This window comes from Phytophthora infestans, genomic scaffold (assembly GCF_000142945.1).
Source record: "Phytophthora infestans T30-4 supercont1.44 genomic scaffold, whole genome shotgun sequence".
Lineage (NCBI taxonomy): Eukaryota > Oomycota > Peronosporomycetes > Peronosporales > Peronosporaceae > Phytophthora > Phytophthora infestans.
In genome coordinates this window covers 1,127,510-1,150,555 of record NW_003303715.1, presented here as the reverse complement: position 1 = coordinate 1,150,555, position 23,046 = coordinate 1,127,510, and the positions used below count along the sequence as shown (strand labels likewise).

Below are 23,046 nucleotides of genomic sequence, written 5' to 3'. Positions count from 1 at the left end.
CGATCTAAACGATGTCGAGCGATACTGCGCGATCAACGTGATACTTGAAAATGCGCTAAGTAAAAATTTCCGGGACGCCAATAATACCGCTGTTCGATTAGTTACTGCGTGCTAGCCAACGTGAGGTTGTTACAGTCACCACCATGTAACGCGTATATCCACACGTTTCGCATCCGAACAACAGCATAGGAGATAAACGCTTCGAGATGGATGTCCAACACGCCACCTTGAGAGAAAAAATGGCTTTCTAGCACGTCGTACGGAAAAGGAGCGTCCAGTAAATGAGCCAAAACATAGCACGACACGGGGAACGGACTACCGAACACTACGCATTGCGTCGGGACCTTCATAAATAGATGGCGAGCTTTGCGCATTCGAGTCCAGGTGGGTATTTTCTTCTGAGATTTGGTAACACCGTGAACAAAGTAGCAGCTTAGCATCAATCCGAGACCACGTAACAAGAAGTAGCCTTGTCCGATGCTTCTCAGAGCTGCCACTACTTTATACCACTGCACAACGTCCGAAGATAATAATCCGGTTTCGTATCGATAATCTTCGACGAAAACTGTTTCGCAAGAGCGGGTTGTTCCTTTGCCAACACAGTTTCGAGCACGTACGATGGCACTCACATCCGAGCGTTTGAACCCGAGGGACGTGAGTCCTCCTCGACATATTTGCATGTCTTCTTGACTTTCTAAAAGTGTTAAATCCAATGTTGCGTTCGGAAAGCGACGCTGGACGTCACGAACACGTGTCATGGTGTGTACGTGCAGCAACCCAACACTTCTGCCTTTAGCGTCATCAGGAGCACAAGATCCTTCAAAATTTGTCCAGAGCTCATGACAAAAACGCGGCATTCGGATCCTGTTCCCAATAATCGGGAAACAAATAAAACGAGCATTTGTCGTTGCAAGTAGCTCTGGAGAATAATACAATGCCTGGTTGGTGCGCCAGTTAATGTTGATAAACCATGTCGGCAATATAAACTGGTGAAGTCGATCGATATACTCGTTTTCTGAGCGTAGCGTCAGTCCCACCGGTCCGGATTGGAGTCCGAAATCTCTGTTTATCCTTGATATGACGTCCACAAGAGAGTCGATCATCCGGAATGCCACCTCGCCGCTAAAACTCTGTGTGGGGCATTGACTAGTGTACAAGAAACAATTCGGAAAGTCTGGAGCTGACAAGAAACGTGCAAATGCTCGCCACGTGATCGAAGTCGAGTCGTACTTGTAGCTCCATACACGTGCTGTTGTGCTGCCTTTTCTGGCTTCCTCTTCGGTAGACGCAAACACTAAATAGTTCCACGATGTATCAAAACTTACCACTTCGTCTGGCTGCAGTGATGGGTACACATCTTGAAGATTTGACACGCCCACACCGGAGCGTAAGACGTCGGAGAAAACGAGAGCTAGCGACACAGCTCCGATGAAGAACCGCAGCCACGAGAACGGGAGATGGCGCTCGAACACTTTGTCACGCGCATCGAGTTGTCGGGCATGAGTCTTCTCAATGAGAGCAGCTGGAGTGATCACCTTCTTCCAGCTCAACGAGTGCTTCTCTGCATGACGTGAAGCCCACTTGGATAAAGCCATCAGCGCGCGAGTACCATCTCCACGAGTCGGAGTTACCCGAACGGGGGCCATCACGAGACTGAATATTAAAATAAAACATGCACAAAAGAGTCTACTTGGACACTTGATAATTTTAGCTCACCTCGAGATTGTCGCTTGTCCGTTTCAAGCCGGAACAAACGAGATATTATTGCTACAGTACCCCCGTCTCCATCCAGCGTCTTATCTTTTAAGAGTGCGTTGTTTTTCGGCGTGCACAACAATCTTTTCATCTCGCGACAGACCCTTGCGCTTACGTACCGCTTCGATGTATCGTCTCACGTAGTTGTGTTCGTAGACGCGTTCGCCAAAGTCCTCTCGCTCCAACTCTGTCTGCGGCTGGAAGAACGGGTCCATGTCGATGATACTCCAGTGTGAGAAGATGAGTTGTGGGTTACTAGCAGCTCCTGACGTCTGGATCAACAGGTCGGTGGCAAAGCCGAAGCTTTCCACGACTGGCAAGTGAGCTTTCACAGTGAATAGCGCTGTCCCATCGGACAACTCTTCCGAGTAGATATCGCCTCGTCGCTTCGAGATGACACTGTACAACTTGCCGAGCTGCTCGGCTTGACACTGCACTGTGCACTCATACACAGCCTCTACTAACCGCACAGGCTGCTTCACAAAGGACATGAGGCAAGTGGTCCGCATAATGGAGATTACCTGTCCGCTAAGCGGTCCGTACTTGCTCGCCTCTTCATCTGACACATCGTCGCTTTTCTCATGGAAAACGACGTCTTCAACGATGAACGCGACGCCCCATACCGGTTCATCACACAAAGGTCCAGCCGAGGAGGCCATCTGGAAGCCCGTCACGATGCTGTTCTCCAGTTTCCGGATCTGCTCTGCTTTCTCTGAGTCTTCAACTTGTGTTGCGTATGACGGGAATAGGCAGCCAGTCGAATGGTATCCTGGAATGTTGTTGATCAACATGTTCGGACCTACTCGTCGAGGGCCACAGCTCCAAATCTGGTGCATTGGTAGCGACTTTAACAAGCTGTGGTCACTCAATTGGAGCGATTTCTCCAATTTTTTCTGGAAAGCCGCGATATCCTGTGCAGCAGCTTCCAATTCCAGGTCAAATTCCTTGGTTTCTGTCTCGTCTGTGGGTTTCTTGGTGTGTGTGATACGTTTCAACAGTGGCGCATTTTCTTCCAATAGCTTTGCAGTGTCAAGAGGCAATGGGAGTGCACGCAGCTTTAGAGTCAGCGTGCCATCCGGAGTTGTTCCCAACGCACGTTTCGGATCTTGCGTATCAGCGTAGTGCTCGTCTTTATCAAGAGCGTCCTCCTTGCTTGTATCGGGATTGAGAAGGTCTTTGAACACGATGTGCTCCTGGAACGAAGAGATCGTTCCGTTCACGATACTTTCCCGAAAACCCACCAAAGGCTCGGAGACTTGCACTGCGACTTTTGCAAAGCGATCCTTCAAATCCTTGATACATCGTTCCAAGTGAAGCTCTCCCAGTGCAACAATAACATGTTCGCCAGTCTCCTGCACGTGGACTTCGACGGTAGGATCAGATCGATACAAACGCTGTAGACCAGCTTCCAGAGCGCCAAAGTGGCGCGGATCTTCAGGTTCCACGGCCACACGGACAATCGGCTTGGCTTGATACGGCATCTTCGTCAACGAAGGACACGCCAGGGTTGACGACAACGTCGCCGTCTTCAAAACATGTTCCTGAAGACCGACAACACCGACGATATTACCAGCAGGAACACGATCCAGCTTGTGTAGATCACGTCCCATCATCATGTACGGCTTCACCACCCCGCTGTCAATACGTGTGACGTGTTTCACCGTATTCAAGTCCACTGTATCCACATCCACGTCTCCAGATACGCCTTGGAACTTGGGATCCATCACATACACCGGCTGGCCTTCTCGAAGCACACCAGAGTACACCCGACCCACGCCGACATAGACCTCGTCTGTAGCAGCCAGTCCGGACTGGTGATAATCCGATAACACATTGGCCTCCACTGAAATGACCTTGCAAATGTAAATAACAAGCGGCGCATCATCCGAAGTCTGACAGGATTGCAAAGACCGGAAGACTTGAAGCGATTTGTCGGACGAGATCGTACACAACTTGTCGGCGCGTTTTACTTGAGCAGCCACTGGACTCGGTAGAACGCGCGTCACCATCTTCAACACGGTCGTAGACAACGGCAGCCACTTCCTCATCACCGCTTGAGTCGCGTTCTTCCGGTCCGTCTGCTTCAGATCACGATCCGAAACCAGCTTGGCAATCCGAAGTTGTCGTGTGAGTTTCCGTAACACGTCCAAGTCCGCATCCGACTGCACCGGCTTCGTCATCGTCGTATACGTCGTCCAGATCAAGTCGAGAATGAACGAACAGAACATCGTCTGGCTACTAGACGTGGGCGGTTTGCTCACGATCTTCTTGCTCTTGTGGTTGTAGTAGTACTCGCCCCACAATGCTTGGCGCATCACACGTACAGGCAGCTCTAATTTCTTCGCATACAAAGCTGCAAAGTATCCGATACCAAAGGCCCAGCCGTCGGTAGCACTAGCAAAGATAACGTTACTGTTCGATGGAGAGAACAGCATTTCGTTCTCTAATTGCTCCGTCTCGTTGGAAATCACCTCGTCATCGGTGTCTGCGTCGATTGTACCGTTCTCGTCTCCAATAGAAGCCTCTTGGTCGTACTTCTCGAGTACATCCATCCTGATCATGGAGCTCAGTACTGCGTTGGCCTGTTCTAAGATGCGATTGAGTCTCTGATAAGCTTCCATGGGCGAGAATTGCAGCTCGAAGATCAGACGATCCATCTTGTTAATAACTAGACATGGACGGATGCCTTCCTTCCAAGCTTGACGGATAACAGCGTGTGTTTGCGCGCATACTCCTTCTACTGCGTCAATAAGCACCAAGGCGCCGTCACAGAGTCGAACTGCAGTGGATACATCGAAGGAAAAGTCCACATGGCCTGGAGAGTCCACGAGATTGATGAGATACGGCGCTTCCGGATCTTTGTCGGCTGTAAGCTCGGGTTGGTACACTAAGGAGATAGCGCTGGACTTCATGGTGATGCCACGCACTTGTTCCTCCTCCGTGTTGTCCAGATATCGCACCTGTTACCACATGGGTACATTTTAGGGGTACACTTGGGATACAGTTTACACCTTCGCTTACCTTGCCAGCCAGTCGCTCCGAGATGATGCCGTTGGCCGACACGAGGCTGTCACTGAGCGTCGTCTTGCCGTGGTCCACATGCGCTAGGATGCAGATGTTGCGGATGCGCTCGGGTGCGTGCTGCAACGCGCCCAGCAGCTCCGGTGTTACACGGGTTGCCATGCTTTTGGGATGAAAATGATGGGCGGGAATAATATTGAAAGATTAAAATGGTGTGAGGTACATAAAGTGCTTTCATTTTTGTGAGTGAGGCTTAAAAAAATCGGCATCATATAACCGGAAGAAAAATGAAGAGCGTAACAACGTTTTCAGACTAGCAACCCCTCTATTTATCAATTGAAACTCTGCGAATTATCACATGGCTCACGAATATCTTGTTTGGATAGCACTTCGAGACACAATCGCTTCATCATCGGCGAGACAATGGCCACCTCATCAGTGCCTCTTATTCTTACCACAACTCCCATATGGAGCAAGCGATCTGCATTCCTTGCCTTGACACTGTCCTTTCCCTCAAGCACCTGTTCAAGAATCCACCACTCGGTGTCATCCAGCTTGTTTAGATCTTGAAGAATACGATAATAGCTTCGATTGTACTCTTTCAGGTACATGGGAAACAGCAATCCAGAGAACCACTTCTCCCATGCTTCGAGCTCAAGATGATATTTTTCTTCATCAGCCGTGAATCGAACAAGTGATCCCAGCACACCGGGCACCCCACCGGAAAGGTCCATGATTCCCACCACAAGTGAGGCTGTAAATGGATAACGCGGCTTAATCTCCATAAAGAAGACACTCATCTGAAGAATTGAGAATTTTTCAGCTTTAATCGTTTCAGAAACATTGAAGGGGCTTGAGTCATCATCGCCGCGATACACCATGTGATGATTTAGCAGCTCGTAATTTCCAACCCCAAGAAACCCCAGGAAGACGCTCGGCGATTGAAATTTCCACACCCGAAGAAGTCCCAGGAAGCTGGTTAACAAATCGGGGTTCTGAAACAAACGATCCATTTCATCCACGATCAGACACAACTTCTTTTTCTCGCGACCAGCGTACGTTGTAACTAGCATCAACAGCGAAGTCGAATCATGACACTCGCTTTCCGCGTCAACCATTTTCCCTAAGTAGCTCCAGAACGTGACCGCGTTACTTGCGATCTCTTTAGAAACTTCGAAATACACGGATATGATGTTCGGATGTCCGCAAAACAACATTTCAATTCCACGAGCGATCGTGCTTTTCCCGAATTGACGAGGGCCATATAGCATATAAATTGGATGATCATTTCCTGAAAAGCCATGTCGAATTCGTTTAAAAGCCTCGATAGTGTCCAAAGGAACGGAGTAGTCGTCTTCCCTCAGTGGTCCAGTGGATGTAATGTATTTCGGGATCTTCTGTTTCTTGGATAAAGGCTCATCCTGCTTGAGTCGTTCATCTCCGCAGATCGTTGACCCAGCGCACAAGGCCGGTTTTTCTTCACCTTTACCAAAATGTGAATTTGATTAGAAGAAGGTTGACCCATTCTGTTCTCCGTAAATAACCAGTTCTTTAAAGTCTTCGTCGCCTCTACAGCTTTCCCACTAGTCACGCCCAAAATCGAGTTGGGAATTCTCCCACTTCCGAGTTCCTCCGAGACCTTGCTTTCAGCTTCCAGCCACTTTCCATCACTCGTCTTGGCCACGAAAAGCTGCACCATCCTCTCGCCAACGTCCTTCAAGCTCTTTCTAGAATCGCCTTCTTTAACTTGCCCACTGAGACGCCCTCGTCCAGTTTCACCATGAACGCACTGTCCGCCTCTCCAACGATCACACCTAAAAACACCAGCATATTATGGCAGAATCTGGAATGATTTCTTAAACCAAAATTTATTGTAAAGTTTACTAGGTATAACTTTTTTTAAATTGATTTGTATCGACAGGTATCATCGCTTTTATTGGAAGCTTACAATTTGACATTGGCCTACTTTGGCCTTTGAACGGCCCTTAATTGGCATTTTCCCTTACCACAAGCAGATGTTTCCCTCCTTAAGATTGCTGCCGACCACGATCATGCTCTCGTGATGCAGTTTCTTTACGAACAAGGTTGGACTGATGGATACGAAGTCGCTATGATGAAAGCTGTCAAGAAGAATAACTTGGCTTCAGTGAAATGGCTACTTCGACATTTTTGGCCAGAAGGACGCGTGTACAAAACTCCAGCCTGGGTAGTATCTCGACTGATCAGCGATGGACACTTGAAGATGCTACTTTATTTGCATGATTTGGACCCAATGATTTTGAAGCGCGCGAGGGAAACTATTCATAGACCAATCCGTGAATATGACACTGATTGGTATCGCGAAGATAATGCAACATACTGGGCTGCGAGAAGTGGCAATTTGGAGACACTCAAGTGGGTCCAAGCCAATGTCAAACAAGAAGTCTCCGCCGAATCCCTAAATACCGCTGCACAGCATGGACATCTGGAAGTGCTAAAATGGCTTCATATTTATTACCCAAAAGCGATCACCAAAACTACCCTGATTTGGGCTGCAAAAAATAATCATCTCGAAGTCGTGCAATGGCTGCACTCAAATTGGGCGGAAGAGTGCGATAAAGAAGTGATGCGCCAGGCAGCGAACCATGGCAGCTTTGCCACTGTTAAGTGGCTGTACGCGAATTGCCCTGAGTCACGTACACCGCTCGCAATTGACGAAGCTATTGAAAATTGCCATATCGACATCGTGTGCTGGTTGCAATCGCGCTTTCCCGATTTCAAAATCGGAAGCAGCAATCGGAGAAAGTACCCACCGATTTGTAGCTTCTCACCAAACTTTTTCGAAACATTACTCTATCTTCACGCCCAGCATAAATACGTGTTTACATCGAAGTTTCGAAAAGGGCTCCGATGGCGTTGTTCGAATCGGACGTTTAAACAAATATCAAATTGGTTGGACGAAAATTACCCTGTTAACGTCTAGCTGGTAGAATCAATACTCGAAATTACCGTTTTTGCATCATAACACCAGTTGTAAGGTAGCAGCAACACTGCGTTGAAAATACCTGAAATATATCTGCTAGAACATTGCTGACTGTCAGTGGTTACCTTTCTTTGGCAGGCCAGTCTCAGGATCTCCGAGAGAACTTCTCACTGAGAAGTAAGGCTGTGCCGCCGTACTGCTCCCTGTCGCACTATTCTGCGTCTCTCGCGTCTCCTTCCGTATACTTAAAAGCGGTTCGTGATGGCGGTGGCGAAGGAGGTTATAAAACTTTGGACTGCGGGTGATCATGAGGTGTAGCAGGCTGACTCAGAGTGGAACTCGATTTCGGGCGCTCGGAAACGTGCCTGATCCCCCAGATCCATTCGTACTCCCTCAATTAAGCACCTTCTCGATCGTCTTGGGGGCTTGATGCCATTTCTTGGTGATCTTGACGTTCTCCACCGTCCGCATGACGACAGGCAGATACTATCGATACGACTCATATTTATCATATTATGAGACCCTGTTCTTGAAATCATGTTAGCTGGTTTTAACATTCCGACTAAAAACACGTTTAACTGTAGGGCATCAATAGGGAATTTCCGTCAAACGTGCTCTCGGAGTTTTGGCCACGGCTTATTTTAGCACAGCCCCACTGATTCTTGTGGTGTCTGTCCTCGTCTTCTATCACACAAGAAACTTCGTCAACAGGCAGACAAGCATTCTATGAGTGTTGGTCACTTTAATCCGATTGAATGAAAATTGAGCTCCTCTTACATCTTATAGCCTTTTATTAATAAACACAAATCTCTGTCTCTACCTAGTTTTTGAGCGTGTATTATTTGATACCCTAATAGAAAAAGTAGTTTTGCCGTTTCGCGAAGCACGCTCGACTCGCTCTCGCACTTGCCAACATGGCAACACTTGCGGACGTCGGGCTGGTGGCCTTGCGCCGCCAGGTACACGCCGAATACGCCTCCCCAGCTCCCCTTGAGAGATTCGAGCGCCTACCCGACGAGGTGGAGGAGGGCAACGTCGAGTATAAGCAGCAACTGCTGGAGCCGTCACCTGACCGTCTACGCCAACTGACAACACAGATGCATTGGCGTCTCAACGAAGGCAGAGGTACCGCCTTCTACGAGGTCGGTGTAAAGGATAATGGAGAGGTGTTAGGCCTCGCAGAGGACGTCATGTTGCGCTCCCTGGGGACACTAGCGCGGTAGGGAGTGTGTACTCATCTTCACATGGCTACAAAACGTTGAAGTGGCCAATGTAGCCATATACTAATACTTGCCTATTACGGACATTAGCATGTGCCGTGTGGTTAATGCAGAGATGTCGCTGTCAAGATTCCGTGCGGGACGTGATACTAGCCACAAGGCAGTCAGGATCCAGGTCACGAGGGTGCTGCAACACAGCGCCACTAAGAGACTTCGAGTATCCTTGATCGGAGATTTTGAGAGTGGAAAGTCAACGCTGGTGGGGGTACTGACACGCGGATGTCTGGACGACGGAGCTGGTCTAGCCAGGATGCAGGTGTGTCGCCATCGTCACGAGCTTGAAAATGGGTGCACTTCTAGTGTCAGCGAGCACACGATCGCTGTTGCTGCAGATGGACACTTCCGTTGTACTGAGGAGCTCCCCACTTGCAACTTTGGCGACAATGACGAAGATACAGAGACGCAAAAGCCCAGAAAACAACAGGAAAGCTTTATCACTCTGAGTGACCTAGCAGGACACAAGAAATACCTGAAGAGTACAGCGTCAGGACTGGCAGGACAGTTCCCAGACTATGCCATGCTTGTGGTCGACGCTGTCCGTGGCGTCCGAGATATGACACGTGAACATCTCAAAATCGCTACTGCACTAAATGTAGCCATCTTCGTGGTAGTAACCAAGACGGATCTCGTGACGGACGAGCGGATACAGCAGTGTCTCGTTGAGGTCGCAGACCTCCTGAAGGCGTTTTGTCCTTGTCAACGACTTCTTTCGGCGCCAACAAACATGGATACATTACAGGACGACCCCGTGAAACTTAGTACAGTACCGGTTTTCCAGATCTCGAACGTAGACGGCATTGGTCTGGACGTGTTGCAAGCGTATCTGGCCATGCTGGAGCCGAAGCGCTTGTGGGCTAACAAAGCCAAGACGCCAGCGGAGTTCCAGGTTACTCAAGCGTACGATATCGAAGATGCAGGCACCATTGTGACTGGACTTGTCCATGCTGGCACGCTGTGCGTAGGGGAGCAGATGCTGCTCGGACCTGATGCTGATGGTCAGTTTTGCGAGGTAGCAGTCGAGAGCATTGAAGTGCAACACAAGGCAGCACAAAATCTAAGCGCTGGTGAGACTGGAGCTGTGCTGATTCGCTTTCTGGCCACCGCTCCGCCTCTCCATCGTCTCAGAAAAGGCACCATGCTCGTCCATCCGAGTGTTCGACCGATGGCTACACGTCAATTTGACGCCGAGTTGCACTTCTTACCGGATGCTCGCGCGTTTCGCGAGAACTTTGAGGCCGTAATTCATACAGGTCAAGTACGACAAATGGCCAAGATCGTGCGACTGACTAGCTCCAGTCCAACCAAACTGCAGCCTGCTACTACAATGTGCCGCTTCGAGTTCATGTACTGGCCGGAATATATCCGTCCAGACTTGCCACTAGTGCTACGTGAAGGGAAAACGCAAGCTGTGGGTCGGGTTGTGCGCGCTGTGCCTATTTTCCACAAGGAACAGCAAGTAACTCGAGTGCCATCCTGCTAAAACGTCACTACTTCACAGCACTTTGTATGCTACCGTAGCCATGTATGCAAGCAAGAGAGATAAAAATGAAATGCAAGTTATTTTTACCTACTTTAATGCATGTGTAGCCATTTACAGATGCTGTTGTAGCCATTTTCGCTGCCTATAAAAAGCAACTCATGCAATTGAAGGAGATCATTTCGCTCGCTCTAAGCCATCAACTCCTTTAAGTTTTGCCAAGAAGACGATTACAACGTGAGTATTACGATGGCATCGTCCAGCGCCGTGGAGGTGCGTTCTGGAGTTAACCACAACACTAAACACCCGAGCACGATGCACTTGGATCTTGAAGAAATCACCACTGGAGACCGCAAACAGGACGATAAAGAGCCCAAGAAGACGAAAATCCGAAAGCGACGTGGACCGGGAGCTCATGCGATTGAAGAAGTGTTTGCGACACTCAGCAATGCTCGGTCGTCGGGGCTCAATCCTCCTCCAGAGCGTATCATACTGACACCTCGATCAGCATAAGCTTGTTTACGCTGTGGGGTGAATCCGGAAACCCTCAAAATCCGCGACTTGGATTCCTTTTACGATCCAGACGTCACGACTGCCGTGCAGCGTATGCGCTACGAAGCGTATTCACTACGCAGACACGAGGAGATGCAGACTCTACGAGCTGAAAAGCGGAAGCTACTCGAGGCGGAGGATCGAGGCGGTGTCATCCCGTCGCGTCTTGTAGCCATTTCAGGCCCCAAACAAGGTTCTCATAGTGCCAACGGGCTACCGTCAAGCTCCTCGAGCTCGTCGGCCACGAAGAATTCCTCGTCCCTGCTGAATATCGAGCGACAACGACTTGAAAAAGTACGACAACGACAAGAACGCGAGCTGGAACAAATGCTCGAGTTCGAGATGAAGATGAACCGACTGCAACAAGAAGCAGCCGACAAGATGGAGCGCGAGAAGCGACAGCACGAAGCCATGGAGCGTTCTCGTGTACGCTTCGCGCAGGAGTTGGCAGTCGAGAAACGAGCTCGAGAGATCAAGAAGAAAACGCAACTGGATGCCGAAGAAGAGCGACGCAAGGAGATGGCTACACAGTTGGCTGCTCGCGACCGCGCACTGGCCGAAGAAAAGGCTCGACAAGATAAAGTACGTCGCCTGGAAGCCAGAGAGCGAGAGGAAGAGCGAAAGATAAAGGCGGAAGAGCACCGAGCTCAGACCGAAGCTCTGCTTCGAGCTCAGCAGACGGAGATCCAGACAAGACTCAAGGAGCTCGACTTGGCCGAGAAAGCTCGTGAGGAAATGGTGGAGCTGCAGCGAGCCGAACGGGCGACGGCGATGGATACAAGACGTCGGGAAGTGACGCAACGGATCCAAAAGAATCTTCGTGCGTCGAAGAAGCTGGAGGCGCAACGAAAGCGAGAAATTCAACGTAAACAAGCTGCTAGTGAGGCGGTTCGACGAGCTCATGAGGAAGAGGAGCGACGTTCACGAGAGCTGCAGACACAGCAGCAGTTGGCGTTGGAGAAGAAACGGCAGTTGGTGCTGGAGGAGACTCGACGAGAAGAAGCTCGGAGGAGACAAGAGCTGCTGGAACGTCAGCGGGAAACCGAGCGCAATGTGCAACAAGTGCAGAGAAGCCAGGAACAGCAACGAGCTCTGCGGAGTGAGTACCGGAAGCTGCAGGCACAACTCAAGGCGGATAAGGTGGAGCGGATGAAGAGGGTGCAAGAGTATCAACGACTGGAGATGCTGCGGAGACTAGAGGACACGGAGGCACGTACGCAGCACATGCTGAACGAGAAGGAATCGCTCGTGACGCGTCGTAAACAGCTCGCCATTCGGACCAAGATCCAGCGAGATCTCATCATGCGGACGATGGAGAACGTCAAGATCACCAAGAAATGGCATCAAGCCTCCAAGACGATCGAGAAGGTGCTCAACGAAGGGAATACGAACCGATCTGGGGGCTCAGCGAACGTCTCCGAGCGACCGAAGTCGAGTTCCGGTATTGTCGGGAGACAGACGTCCCTGCCGACTCTGAGTCAGCCTACGACGCCTCATAATCACTCGCAGTCAAAGGTTTTCCAACCTCCTTCGCCACCGCCGACACGAACCGCGTTCAAGTTCTCAAAGGAGACGCAACAGACGCAGAATAGTGCAGCAGGGAGCGGTACGGCAGCACAACCTTACTTCTCACCGTACGATGCGGCACCTGAGGTTGGTATGTCCAAGAAGGGTAAGCACGTACAGTCAGCAGTCTTCTAGTGAATGGATTTTATGTATTTTCAAGGCAGGCAAAGTATTTAGCTTCTGTATTTTCAAGTAAAATGGAAGTATTGATTCCACCAGCTAGGCGTTAGCAGGGTAATTTTCGTCCAAAATTTGATACTTGTTTAAGATTCCAACATGAAAAACATGACAGATGCGCTCGGAGCTCTTTTTGAAACTTTAATGTAAACACGTATTTGTGCTGAGTGTGAAGATAGAGTAGTGCTTCGAAACAAAGATGGCGAGAAGCTACATATCGGTGGGTACTTTCTCCGATTGCTGCTTCCGATTTTGAAATCAGGAAAGCGCGATTGCAACCAGCACACGATCCACGAGAAGGGCTCGTGCACCATCACCAACGAGTCCCAATGCAACGGGCAGAACTGGACCGGTAGCACTTGCTGTGCCGATTCTAACTACGAGTGCCGCCCGTCGGATGACGGCCAGAATGTGCAGCGCTGCCAGAAGAAGAAAACCCCGGGGGGAACCGGCACCACCGGCACTACCGGCACCACCGGAACCGGTAGCGGTGTCGCCGATTGGGGTGCCTGCACTGGCGGACTAGCGTGCAAGAACCCCAGCAGTGTCTGTGTCAAGCACTCTAACTACTACTCGCAGTGCAAGCCTGGCACGCTACCGGCTGGTGAATTGTGCGGCCAGAATGACGGCACGAATGTGTGGAAGTACGACAAGTGTCCGAGCAACCAGGGGGCTCGGACTTCCGCTGCACCAACAAGAAGCACCACAAGAAGATTCCCCAGACGGATGAATCGTGCACCATCACTAACGAGTCCCAGTGTGACGGACAGAACTGGACCGGCAGCACATGCTGTGCCGACCCTGCCTACGAGTGCCGAAAGTCGGATGACGGTCAGAACGTTAAGCGATGCCAGAAGGTCGCTCACGCTGACTCGGAGGATAGCAACAGTGACGACGACTACAGCCACTCTGACGACGGTAGCTACATTGAGGGGGACGTCGAGTACTCGAGCTACGTGGACGACTGGGAAGACTGCACTAGTATTGATGTCGGCTGCTCGAACCCGACGAGCTACTGCGTCCTCCACTCGCTGCATTACGCGCAGTGCAAGCCTGAAACTCTTCCGCAGGGAGAGCTCTGTGGCCAGAATGATGGCACCAATGTGTGGTGGTACCCATTCTGCGCGACAGGTGAGAGCTGCCAGCCCAAGGGAACAGACTTTCGCTGCGCCAAGAACAAGAAGCGCCACCACCACCACCGTCGTGCGTAAGTATAACGCGGCGGACTGGTTCACGAGGCGCTTTACTAAGATGTAGCAGGTTTCCGGTGCTGTGCACTCCTTCATACTCTCTGACTTAGCTGTAAGTGACGGAGCTCAGCTCTTCCACATGAATATCATTTGATGAGTTTGTTCTAGTGTAAGATCCCTGCTGGGTTTTATCAGTTTTTTAAAGCTAATATAACTGAGCAAAGAATCTCATATTTTATAGAAAATGTTTTATAAATAGAATCTTTGCTGTGATTTTTGATAAACTTAAAAAGTGGTCTTTAAAAACATGTTTTCTGCGAGGTACTAAATTTGAAAATCCTGACACGTTGGGTTTTATTAGCTTTAAAGAAACGTTTTTTTATATAACTCTCATACTTGATATAATTAAAATCGATGTATCAACTCGGATCTTCAGATAGCGGTTCTTCTATAGATTTGACGTGTCAGATCCTAAAAGCCAGGGCAATGGGTTGCTGGCATGGAAATCAGTCCGTGTAGAGCCCACTTCACAATCTACCGAGCAAGTCTCATCCAGCTTTCAAGGCCTCACTCCAACCCCAAATATGAAAATCATCGCTCTCGCCGTCACCATGATCGCGACGCTTTCAGTCGTTAACGCAACCGAGCAGGCGTCCGTCCACCTGCGAATCCACAGCAAGAATTCGTGCACCATCACCAACGAGTCTCAGTGCAACGGTCAGAACTGGACCGGCAGCACCTGTTGCGCGGATCCCAACTACGAATGCCGCTGGGATACTAATGGCCTGGTCCAGCGCTGTCAGAAGAAGAATGGGAATGGGAACAATGGGAACAATGGGAACAATGGAGGGTCGTGCACGATCACCAACGAATCTCAATGCGACGGACAGAACTGGACCGGCAGTACTTGCTGCGCCGACTCAAGCTACGAATGCCGCAGGTCCGACGATGGCCAGAACGTAAAGCGCTGCCAGAAAAAGCATTGGTAAGCGTCGAGGCAATGAGGATACAGACAGCGACCCGGTCCACTTCAATTTGTTTACATCAACAGCAAATTGCTCTGTCGAGGTATCCCTTTCGCAAATAAATATAACTCGACGTGCTTTTTAACCAAATCCTACTAATTTCGGCACTTTTTTAAAGCAATTCTGACGGAAATTAAGATTTTACTTCGAGTATTACGAAAATTCTGCAATTTTACAAGCAGCGAGTAGAAAACACGTTGTGTAAAACTAGCGGCTAGAGATCTCCATCAGGAACACTAACAGGTACTCTCATTACCACCCAGGTACAGTACCAGGGTGGTTATGAAAGTGTCAACCGTAAGCACGTCGTAGGAAAGTAAGTCACAAATGGCTTTCAGTTTTAGCTAAGATGCATCTTGGTATCTTGTTCAACATTCGTCGAAATGGACGCGGCAGTCGAGCCGCACTTATTGATGCAGCAGGTGTGGAAGTCATCGCCGGAGTTACCTTCGTCACGGCATACCTTGCTGACTGCAAGGTTCGCTTCTGAGTATAAGGTCTGGCAGCCCGTCGAGAAATTACAATACGGCGGTGGCTTATAGAACGGGTCCCCAGCCGTGACGGCGGTCGCGACGACACCGAAGAGGGCGACGAAGGTGTGAATCTTGAACTTCATCAGGGAGCTCGCGGAGGTGTGTGCGGTGTTCAGCAACTAATGGACTGACTTGAAGAATCAGGGAGCATTATGGTGATTACCAACGGCGCAAACAAGTTTGCATATGTTGGTTACGTAATAAGAAAATAGCTCGGTCAAAATGTCGTCAGAACAACGACATCCTTACTAGTAAAGGATTCCTTCGCTGTCGTGATACTGTACACGTTTGATTGCGTGCTATAGAAACAGATTGCTAACGGGAATTTTAGAGTGTTTGTGTTGTACTACAGTTAAACTACACAAACACTTTAAAATTCCCGTTAGCACTCTGTTTCTTAAAATATCTTAAACGCTAGAGCAATTTTGTCGGCTTAGTGGCGCTGCTTGATGTACACGTCGTCAATCCTAGAGCTAAAGCCCGACTGTTTTATTTATGTAGGCAGCGCACTCCATCTTTGCTGGAAGAAGATGCGTCGGTAGAGGTGACAACAACTGGTCGAGTTTAGAAGCACAAGTAGACAAACATGTTTGTAAACATCGTTAATTGTGCGTAATATGAATCGCAAACACGTCTGCGGAATACGCTGCTCTTACCGTGTAAGTTACACTATTAATACACCATTTCCCGGCCAAGTTACCAGTTTTACCAACCATCGTGCAAATGGCCCGTTCTAGTGAGATCTCATTTAAGGCTGTGTGGGGCTCTATGTATTTGACCAGGTTTGCAACCTGCTTGAAAAGTGTGATGGGCAGAAATGCAAGTCGTGGGAAAAGTGGCTTTTTCTTGCAAATCGCCAAATGTCGTAGCCTAAAATTAAAAATGGTGTGTCTCCACACAGCCTTAAATTAGATCTCACAAGAACGGGCCATTTGCACGATGGTTGGTAAAACTGGTAACTTGGCCGGGAAATGGTGTAGTACGGTGTCAGATACTAGGTTTACTTATTTGCATTTGAATCAAGCCGGAAGCACATAAAAAAACTCAAGAGCAGTGCCCGTTGCAAAAACGCGCTTTGACAGTTTCTTATTAGCTCGTTACTTACATTATATTTATAATTGACAGTACTTTTGACTTGATCATGTATGCAATTGTCTACCAATCATGCTGTAAAAAATGACATACGAGCTGGAGCACGAATCTGTGCTCCCGGATTTTATAAAGAGCAGAGTTTTGTAAAGGTTCTCCGCTCGTTCGATGCTTGAAAGCTGAAGCCGGTAATTGTAACCGGTATGACAGCGGCATCGATACCAGTATTTCCAGTGCGTATTTTCATGGGAAATACTATACCGGTAGCACTATTTTCATAGTATTAATTTCTGTGTTTGAAATCATTCTAATAATTAGAAAAGGACCGGGAATTATTTTTCCGGAGAGTCCTTCCGCATCAATTACAAAAAATCATACGTCACCGCTCTCGTCGTCACGAGTACTCAGTAGACAACACCAGGGACAAATTAGTATTTGGGGGCGTAATGTAACGCCGGATAAGTAAGACAATAGTCCCCAAAGATCGAACAGTCCGCGGATACAGGCGTGTGGTCACGTAAATCTATGTCACACCCAAAACGATGAAGCAAACGCAGGAAATGCTGTGTCGCGATGTATGCTACACCAGTTGTAGTGGGGCGACAGTTTTCAAGACCCGGTCACACACTGCGCTGGAGATCTAGGACGGTCCCATCTGTTGCTGGCGTAGAATAAGACTGAGAGGTGGGTAGATTTGAGGCAGCCAGCTAGAGAGTGCTGTAGGTATCTGACTACCTTTTCAACTTCAAAATGGCGACAGGTAAAATCAAAGTGACAAAACGTAAGTTCAAAGTGACATGACACTGACACTTAATATTTATGGGAGTATTTACGTTTGGAGTTCATTAGATGAAAGAGGCAAAAAGTGGCGGCAACTACTCCCGCCAATTTTGGTGGACGCTGGCTGGCTGTACGGCGTCGATGGAATCAGTGGACACTGTTGCTGCAGTTTGTGACCGCACTGCCTTTCATTCATGTAGCAATTCTCACTGTGCTTCCTACCCACACAGCAATGCTGTACGACGACGCTACCGTTCGACGGGTTCTCCGTGCAGCTCACGAAGGCCAAGATTGGCGCGATGTCGCGCCATCGTCAAGCTATTCTACGCGTCCCACCGCACCTCACCATCAAGGCGCACCGTGAAAGCTACCTAAAGCTGGCTGCAGACCTCCTCGTACTCGAAGCTATCACCCCAGAACTTTGCTACAAGTGCTCGTTGCACACCATGAAGTTCCATGCGCGTGCGATCCAGATGAAAGATATGCCTGTAGGAGAATAAAGACAATATCAAGAATAAAGACAATATCAAGTTTGGCTTTGCTGGCTCCTATGTTCGATGTCACTTTGAACTTACGTTTGTCACTTTGATTTTACCTGTCGCCATTTTGAAGTTGAAAAGGTGTAGAATCTCTCCTATATTATTCTGGAAATAGCAGACAACAATGCAAGCAAAATTTCTAAGGAAGCGCCAGCTTCCGTGGTAACTGTGTTCCTTCGGATCCCACTACAAAGCTAGCTTTAGTGCTCAAGAATCCCAGCTACGTCTATGAACATGATACCTGCTGCTGCGGCAGCTCAGCAAGCACTGATCGAGTGCTACGATTGAGGCAATCGGTGGTAGTTTCAATTCCACAAGCGGTCAAACTAAGCCAACTAAAAGCAAGGACAAGAAAGGCGGTCGTAATGCAGGCGTGAGCAGGACCTGATAGACGAGAGTCTCATCAGCGGGGGGAGAAGTAGTTCATTATCGAGTTTGGCCAGTATGGAACGTGACCCCCCTACATGGTGTATTGAAAGTTTGCTGTGACGGTGGAGGACATCTTGCATGAAACGCACACCCGATAGGTTGATTATCGTCTGACGTACAAAGCGATCGTGAGGGCGGGCTTAAAGTCTGTCATGCGTTCGGTGAAGAACTCGTTTGATGGCATCTTCGGATATTTATCCGGATAATGATACAACGAGCGATCAATTTATCAGAAGAAGATACAATGAATCTGATTGGCCAGAATAAAATGGCGAGGTCTTTATATTTGCACTAGTTAAAATTAATCCTGTTTGGGTATTCTGAGGTATTCCCAGTATAAACCTTTTGTTAGTACGAAGGTTGGTAGAAAAACCAACAACTGCAGACATAAGCTTTCGCCGGTTAGGATGCGCTCCTCAGAGGGTAAGGCGCATAAGTTTGATCTGAAATCTTGCTTTGGATATGCAGAACCTGACCAGCACATACACTTTGTGAGTTTGGAGACGGCAGGTTCTTTTATCAAACACTACGCCTTTAACATAAACAAAAATGCCGAGGGGAAGAAAGGAGGTGGCGGGACCCACGTAAAATGGCTGTGTTCTGAGCACAAAAACGGTTGTAGCTGGTTTATAGCTTTGTCACGCAAACGTCAATCGAAAATTAATGAAGAAGCGACCATGCAGCGGCGGAAAAAGCCTACAACTAAACTCTCACATATTCCAAGTGGATCATGGTATATCTCTAAGGCCCTGTTCCGCAGGTACAAATTCCAGCGGATTGAGGCCATTTCAGCGGAATTTTACCATCCAGCGGATCACTCAAAACTCTGCGTGCTCCGAATGCGGATTCGAGAGCAAATCGATTCGAAATCTTCTATCCTCTATCCGCCCGAATTCGGTCAGATAGAGTTTTATTTTAGCGAGTGGACTGACAAAGCCCTGTAATAGCAAATATGATCTGCGTGGAATAGCCTCGCAGACTTTTATACATTGTGCACGTGCTGGGCATTACTGTAAATTGTTCAGTGGTGTAAAACTAGCTACACTACGACCTCACCGTATCTTCCACCAAGAGTCACAAGGTAGTTCTGCCACATCATCGATGCTATTTCATCTCGAAGCTTCTTCATATCGCTGTCGTCCGTAGCGTCCGTATGTGTGTCCCCTGCGTCTTCTACTTCGTCGCTTACGTTTTCGGTTTCCCTGGTGGACCCGTCTGAGTCTGAACATTCATCGCCATGGCGACGAATGAAGTTGAAAATTGCGAACGCGGCCTGTATTAGACCTATCTGGTCTGCAAGCGCATATGAAGTCATGTGTAGCAGAATTGGAAACTTGAATTTGATAGCTCCGTACGCTCTTTCGATAACGTTTCTCAGCGATGAATGACGCAGATTATACAACTCCTCTTTTGTCTGTGGTTTCTGCTGACCATCGCCGAACTCTTTAAGATGATGACGTGTTCCTCTATAAGGAGTCATTGTGTAGCTGGTTAACGCGTAGCCAGCATCTCCTAAGTAGTATTTACCTACACAGGCCGCATCAATAGGAAAATTAGGTAAAGTTTTTTTCATGACAAGTGAGGTTACGTACCTTTCGGGATATGAAAATTGTGACTAACAGCATCTTTTAGTACTCGACCGTCATGTGCAGAACCTTCCCAGCCAGGGAGGATATACACAAATTCCATTGCAAAGTTACACGCCCCAAGCACGTTACTGGAGTGAAAACCTTTTCTGTTTCTGAACCGCGGCGCAATTGAAGCGGGAGGAACCACTGGGATGTGAGTTCCATCTACAGCTCCCAAGCAGTTTTTGAAGTAGGGGAAGAACTTTGCAGATTGCTGAATCTCGACGGGGGTTGTACTGTTGGGGAGACAAACGAATTTATCCCATCGAGCCTTAATTGCTGCTAAACATTGCCGAACAATCCTGCCTATTGTCGCCGGCCCATGTTGAAATCGATCTTGTGCTGCTCGATTACTTTTTCCGGTAAGTATGAACAGGAAAATTAGTAAGCGCTCTCCGCTGTGAATTCTGGACGTTGATGGTAGCAATCGGGTAGTTTCTAATTCACGAAGTAGCAAATGAAACGTTTGTACACTCATACGAGCGACATTCGAGAAGCGTATCGGACTTCGACTGTTTAACAGCTCCTCGTAGTACATAGCGCCGCTTAGTATCGATGTACAGCAACCCTCTTTTGCAAAATGAGCTCGAATATACGACCAGTACGACGTTAGTCCTGTCATAACGAGCACAATCTGATCTTCTTCTCCGTCATCCGATATGTTGCCTTCCTCATTGGATGCGTCCATAGCACAATTAGGGAATGGTTCGATGAGCATTCTGGATGAAATTGTCGGCATCATAAGCCAATAATAGAATATAAAAACAGGTATTGCACCCACAGTAATATCTTTGCGCTAAAACTAAAAATATCCAAACTCTCAACCAAGGTTTCTTTTTGGAGAGTCTGTTTTTTTGGGAGGGCCTACGAATCATTGCTGGACCCGTTTCAGTTGTCGAAAGCCAACACAGCTCCGGCATCATCAGCTTTGTGAGCTATGACATTTGGCTGGACTGAAGACCTTACAGCTCGCTTCATCAACGCTGTCTTAGATGAAGTCGTGCGGCTTGGTGATTCATACAATGGAAACTTCAAGAAAGCGAATTGGAATCGCATTGTCAGAGCATTCAACGACGGGCTATTGACCGGCCAGACACGAGATCGAAAGCAACTGCAGAGCAAGATTGCAGAGCTGAAAAAGAAATACAGGACATACGCTGCAATGAAGGCAAACAGTGGGTTTGGGTGGGACCCCACCACAGGGATGCCTACGGCTCCAGATTCTGTGTGGGACGACTTAATCGCTGTGTACCCTCAAGCAAAAGAATTCAAAAGCAGACCTCTCTTTATGTACCACGAACTGGACATAATTATGTCTCGCACCGCTGCAACCGGTGCATTCGCTGTTTACGATGAGCATATTATAAGCCTTGCACGACCGGCACCGTCGTCTCTGAGTGGACTAAGCAACGACTCCGGCGATGAAGGTTCGACTGACGATAGAAGTGCAGCAGAACGAGAGGCATGCAATGTCGAGCAACAATACAGATCTCAGAACATATCAGGGCTCAATCGCAATATCGATAACGACAGTGGAGGGTCAGAAACAACTGATAGAAGTCGATCCTCTCGCCGTCAAAGTACAGATTACGTGTCAATTGTTGGACCTTCACCTAAACGACTTAAGACCACTGGGGAAAAAATGAGCGATTCGATGAGAGCTATGGCTGACGCGCAGAAGGTGATTGCGGCCTCTATCAGTACTCGACACATCAAAAGCCGACACCTTACCTGCACGGACGAAGCAATTAAAATCTTTAAGGATATGTTTACGGACGAAGTCCCAGTTCACCAGCGCTTCAGGTTCATTAAGCTACTAGCAACTCAACCGAACGCGGCAACCATGTTTTATGGGATGGACGACGAAAGCCGCCGATATATGGTAGAGCAGTACCTGCTGACGGACAATTCAGACTCAGATTGAATCTGAGATCTTTTTGCTCATCTCTTTTTCTAATAAACTTTATTTTCTTTTATAATTTCACGTATCATATTGCAGAGTTTCGTTACACGGCAAATAGATTGAAATCTGGGTGTTCCGCATGCGGTTCCAGCGGATTCTCCGAAACAGCGGAATGTCTCAACCCAGAGGAAAAGCAAATCCGCTGTTCACCTCTAGAGGTTTTGCGGAACAGGGCCTAAAATGGAGCTAAACACGCACAACTTTGCCCTGGGATTGCTGTAATGACTGCTGAGTTTCCGCTGGAGCATCTTGGTTTTCGTGGAGCTATTCTTCCTGGTCATAGCACTTCACTAGCGCGGGTAGTAAAGACAATGAGTGAAATTTACGGTGTCGACATTTCCAAGCAACCTGCAATGGCCTACCGTACCATTACACAAGCAAAAAAACAGAACCCATTTGACCCGGTAGCTGAGTACGGACGCCTTCCTAGTATCTACGCGAGTTTGCACTGAATAACCCTGGTTCACGGGTTTGTTGTCAGTTGGACTCAAAGGGAATGTTTTATAGAGCCTTTTTATCTATTGGTAGTGCTGTGAATGTGCAAGACGCATTTTTACCTGCTTGGGAGTGCGATGGCACGCACATGAAGGATCCGTCGTACAATGGCATTTGTTTGACAATTATTGGTATAGACGGGAACAAGCAAAATGTGCATATTACAGTGGCCTACGTTCACAAAGAGACCGTCGACAACTTTGCCTGGTTTTTCGGGAACTGTATTGTCGCTGGTATAAAGATGAGCATTCGGCCTGCGTTTTGCGACAGAGGAAAACAGCTAGCAGCTCAAGCCTTGTTGCTTCGCATCAACATGAAAATACACTTGAAGTTCTGCACACTGCATATCAGGTTTAACACCATGGACAAATTCAAATCTCTGAGGTTAAACTTGAAGTCCGTAAACGACGATATTTTTTCGCTTTAAGGCGCTTCAACAACCGAAGGGTATGAGCTCATCAAAAAAAAAATAGCATCCAAGCATCCTGCCGGAATTTCAAAGGTTTTCGCGGGGAAGATCGTGGAGGAGCACGTTTGGAGCTACCTTAGCAGTATTCATCCCACAGATTGGTGTGTTGTCGGTAA

The 23,046-nt window shown here is 48.3% G+C and overlaps 6 protein-coding genes and 1 pseudogene across 6 annotated transcripts; 3 read left to right on the top strand and 4 right to left on the bottom strand.

Annotated features, from left to right (window-relative positions):
* Nucleotides 1-97: 97 nt before the first annotated feature.
* On the bottom strand, nt 98-1,646 carry PITG_16557 (uncharacterized protein; the record flags this gene model as incomplete). The annotated part of the gene is made up of 3 exons (XM_002897530.1): nt 98-104; nt 151-1,007; nt 1,089-1,646. 3 exons carry the CDS (start codon nt 1,644-1,646, stop codon nt 98-100), a joined length of 1,422 nt encoding a protein of 473 aa, XP_002897576.1.
* A 150-nt stretch (nt 1,647-1,796) lies between these two features.
* On the bottom strand, nt 1,797-4,938 carry PITG_16556 (elongation factor Tu GTP-binding domain-containing protein, putative; the record flags this gene model as incomplete). Its single annotated transcript, XM_002897529.1, has 2 exons — nt 1,797-4,715; nt 4,777-4,938. The coding sequence occupies 2 exons, from the start codon at nt 4,936-4,938 to the stop codon at nt 1,797-1,799; spliced, it is 3,081 nt and encodes a 1,026-aa protein (XP_002897575.1).
* Nucleotides 4,939-5,759: 821 nt separating this feature from the next.
* On the bottom strand, nt 5,760-6,552 carry PITG_23078 (annotated as a pseudogene; the record flags this gene model as incomplete).
* Nucleotides 6,553-8,652: 2,100 nt separating this feature from the next.
* Nucleotides 8,653-10,498, top strand: PITG_16555 (GTP-binding protein, putative; the record flags this gene model as incomplete). Its single annotated transcript, XM_002897528.1, has 4 exons — nt 8,653-8,697; nt 8,743-8,957; nt 9,049-9,702; nt 9,778-10,498. The coding sequence occupies 4 exons, from the start codon at nt 8,653-8,655 to the stop codon at nt 10,496-10,498; spliced, it is 1,635 nt and encodes a 544-aa protein (XP_002897574.1).
* Nucleotides 10,499-13,199: 2,701 nt separating this feature from the next.
* PITG_16553 (uncharacterized protein) lies at nt 13,200-14,001 on the top strand (the record flags this gene model as incomplete). Its single annotated transcript, XM_002897527.1, has 4 exons — nt 13,200-13,282; nt 13,325-13,368; nt 13,436-13,443; nt 13,501-14,001. The coding sequence occupies 4 exons, from the start codon at nt 13,200-13,202 to the stop codon at nt 13,999-14,001; spliced, it is 636 nt and encodes a 211-aa protein (XP_002897573.1).
* A 1,344-nt stretch (nt 14,002-15,345) lies between these two features.
* Nucleotides 15,346-15,621, bottom strand: PITG_23077 (small cysteine-rich protein SCR91; the record flags this gene model as incomplete). The annotated part of the gene is made up of 1 exon (XM_002897526.1): nt 15,346-15,621. The coding sequence occupies one exon, from the start codon at nt 15,619-15,621 to the stop codon at nt 15,346-15,348; it is 276 nt and encodes a 91-aa protein (XP_002897572.1).
* Nucleotides 15,622-22,277: 6,656 nt separating this feature from the next.
* On the top strand, nt 22,278-23,046 carry PITG_16551 (uncharacterized protein; the record flags this gene model as incomplete). Its single annotated transcript, XM_002897525.1, has 4 exons — nt 22,278-22,407; nt 22,476-22,861; nt 22,916-22,963; nt 23,011-23,046. The coding sequence occupies 4 exons, from the start codon at nt 22,278-22,280 to the stop codon at nt 23,044-23,046; spliced, it is 600 nt and encodes a 199-aa protein (XP_002897571.1).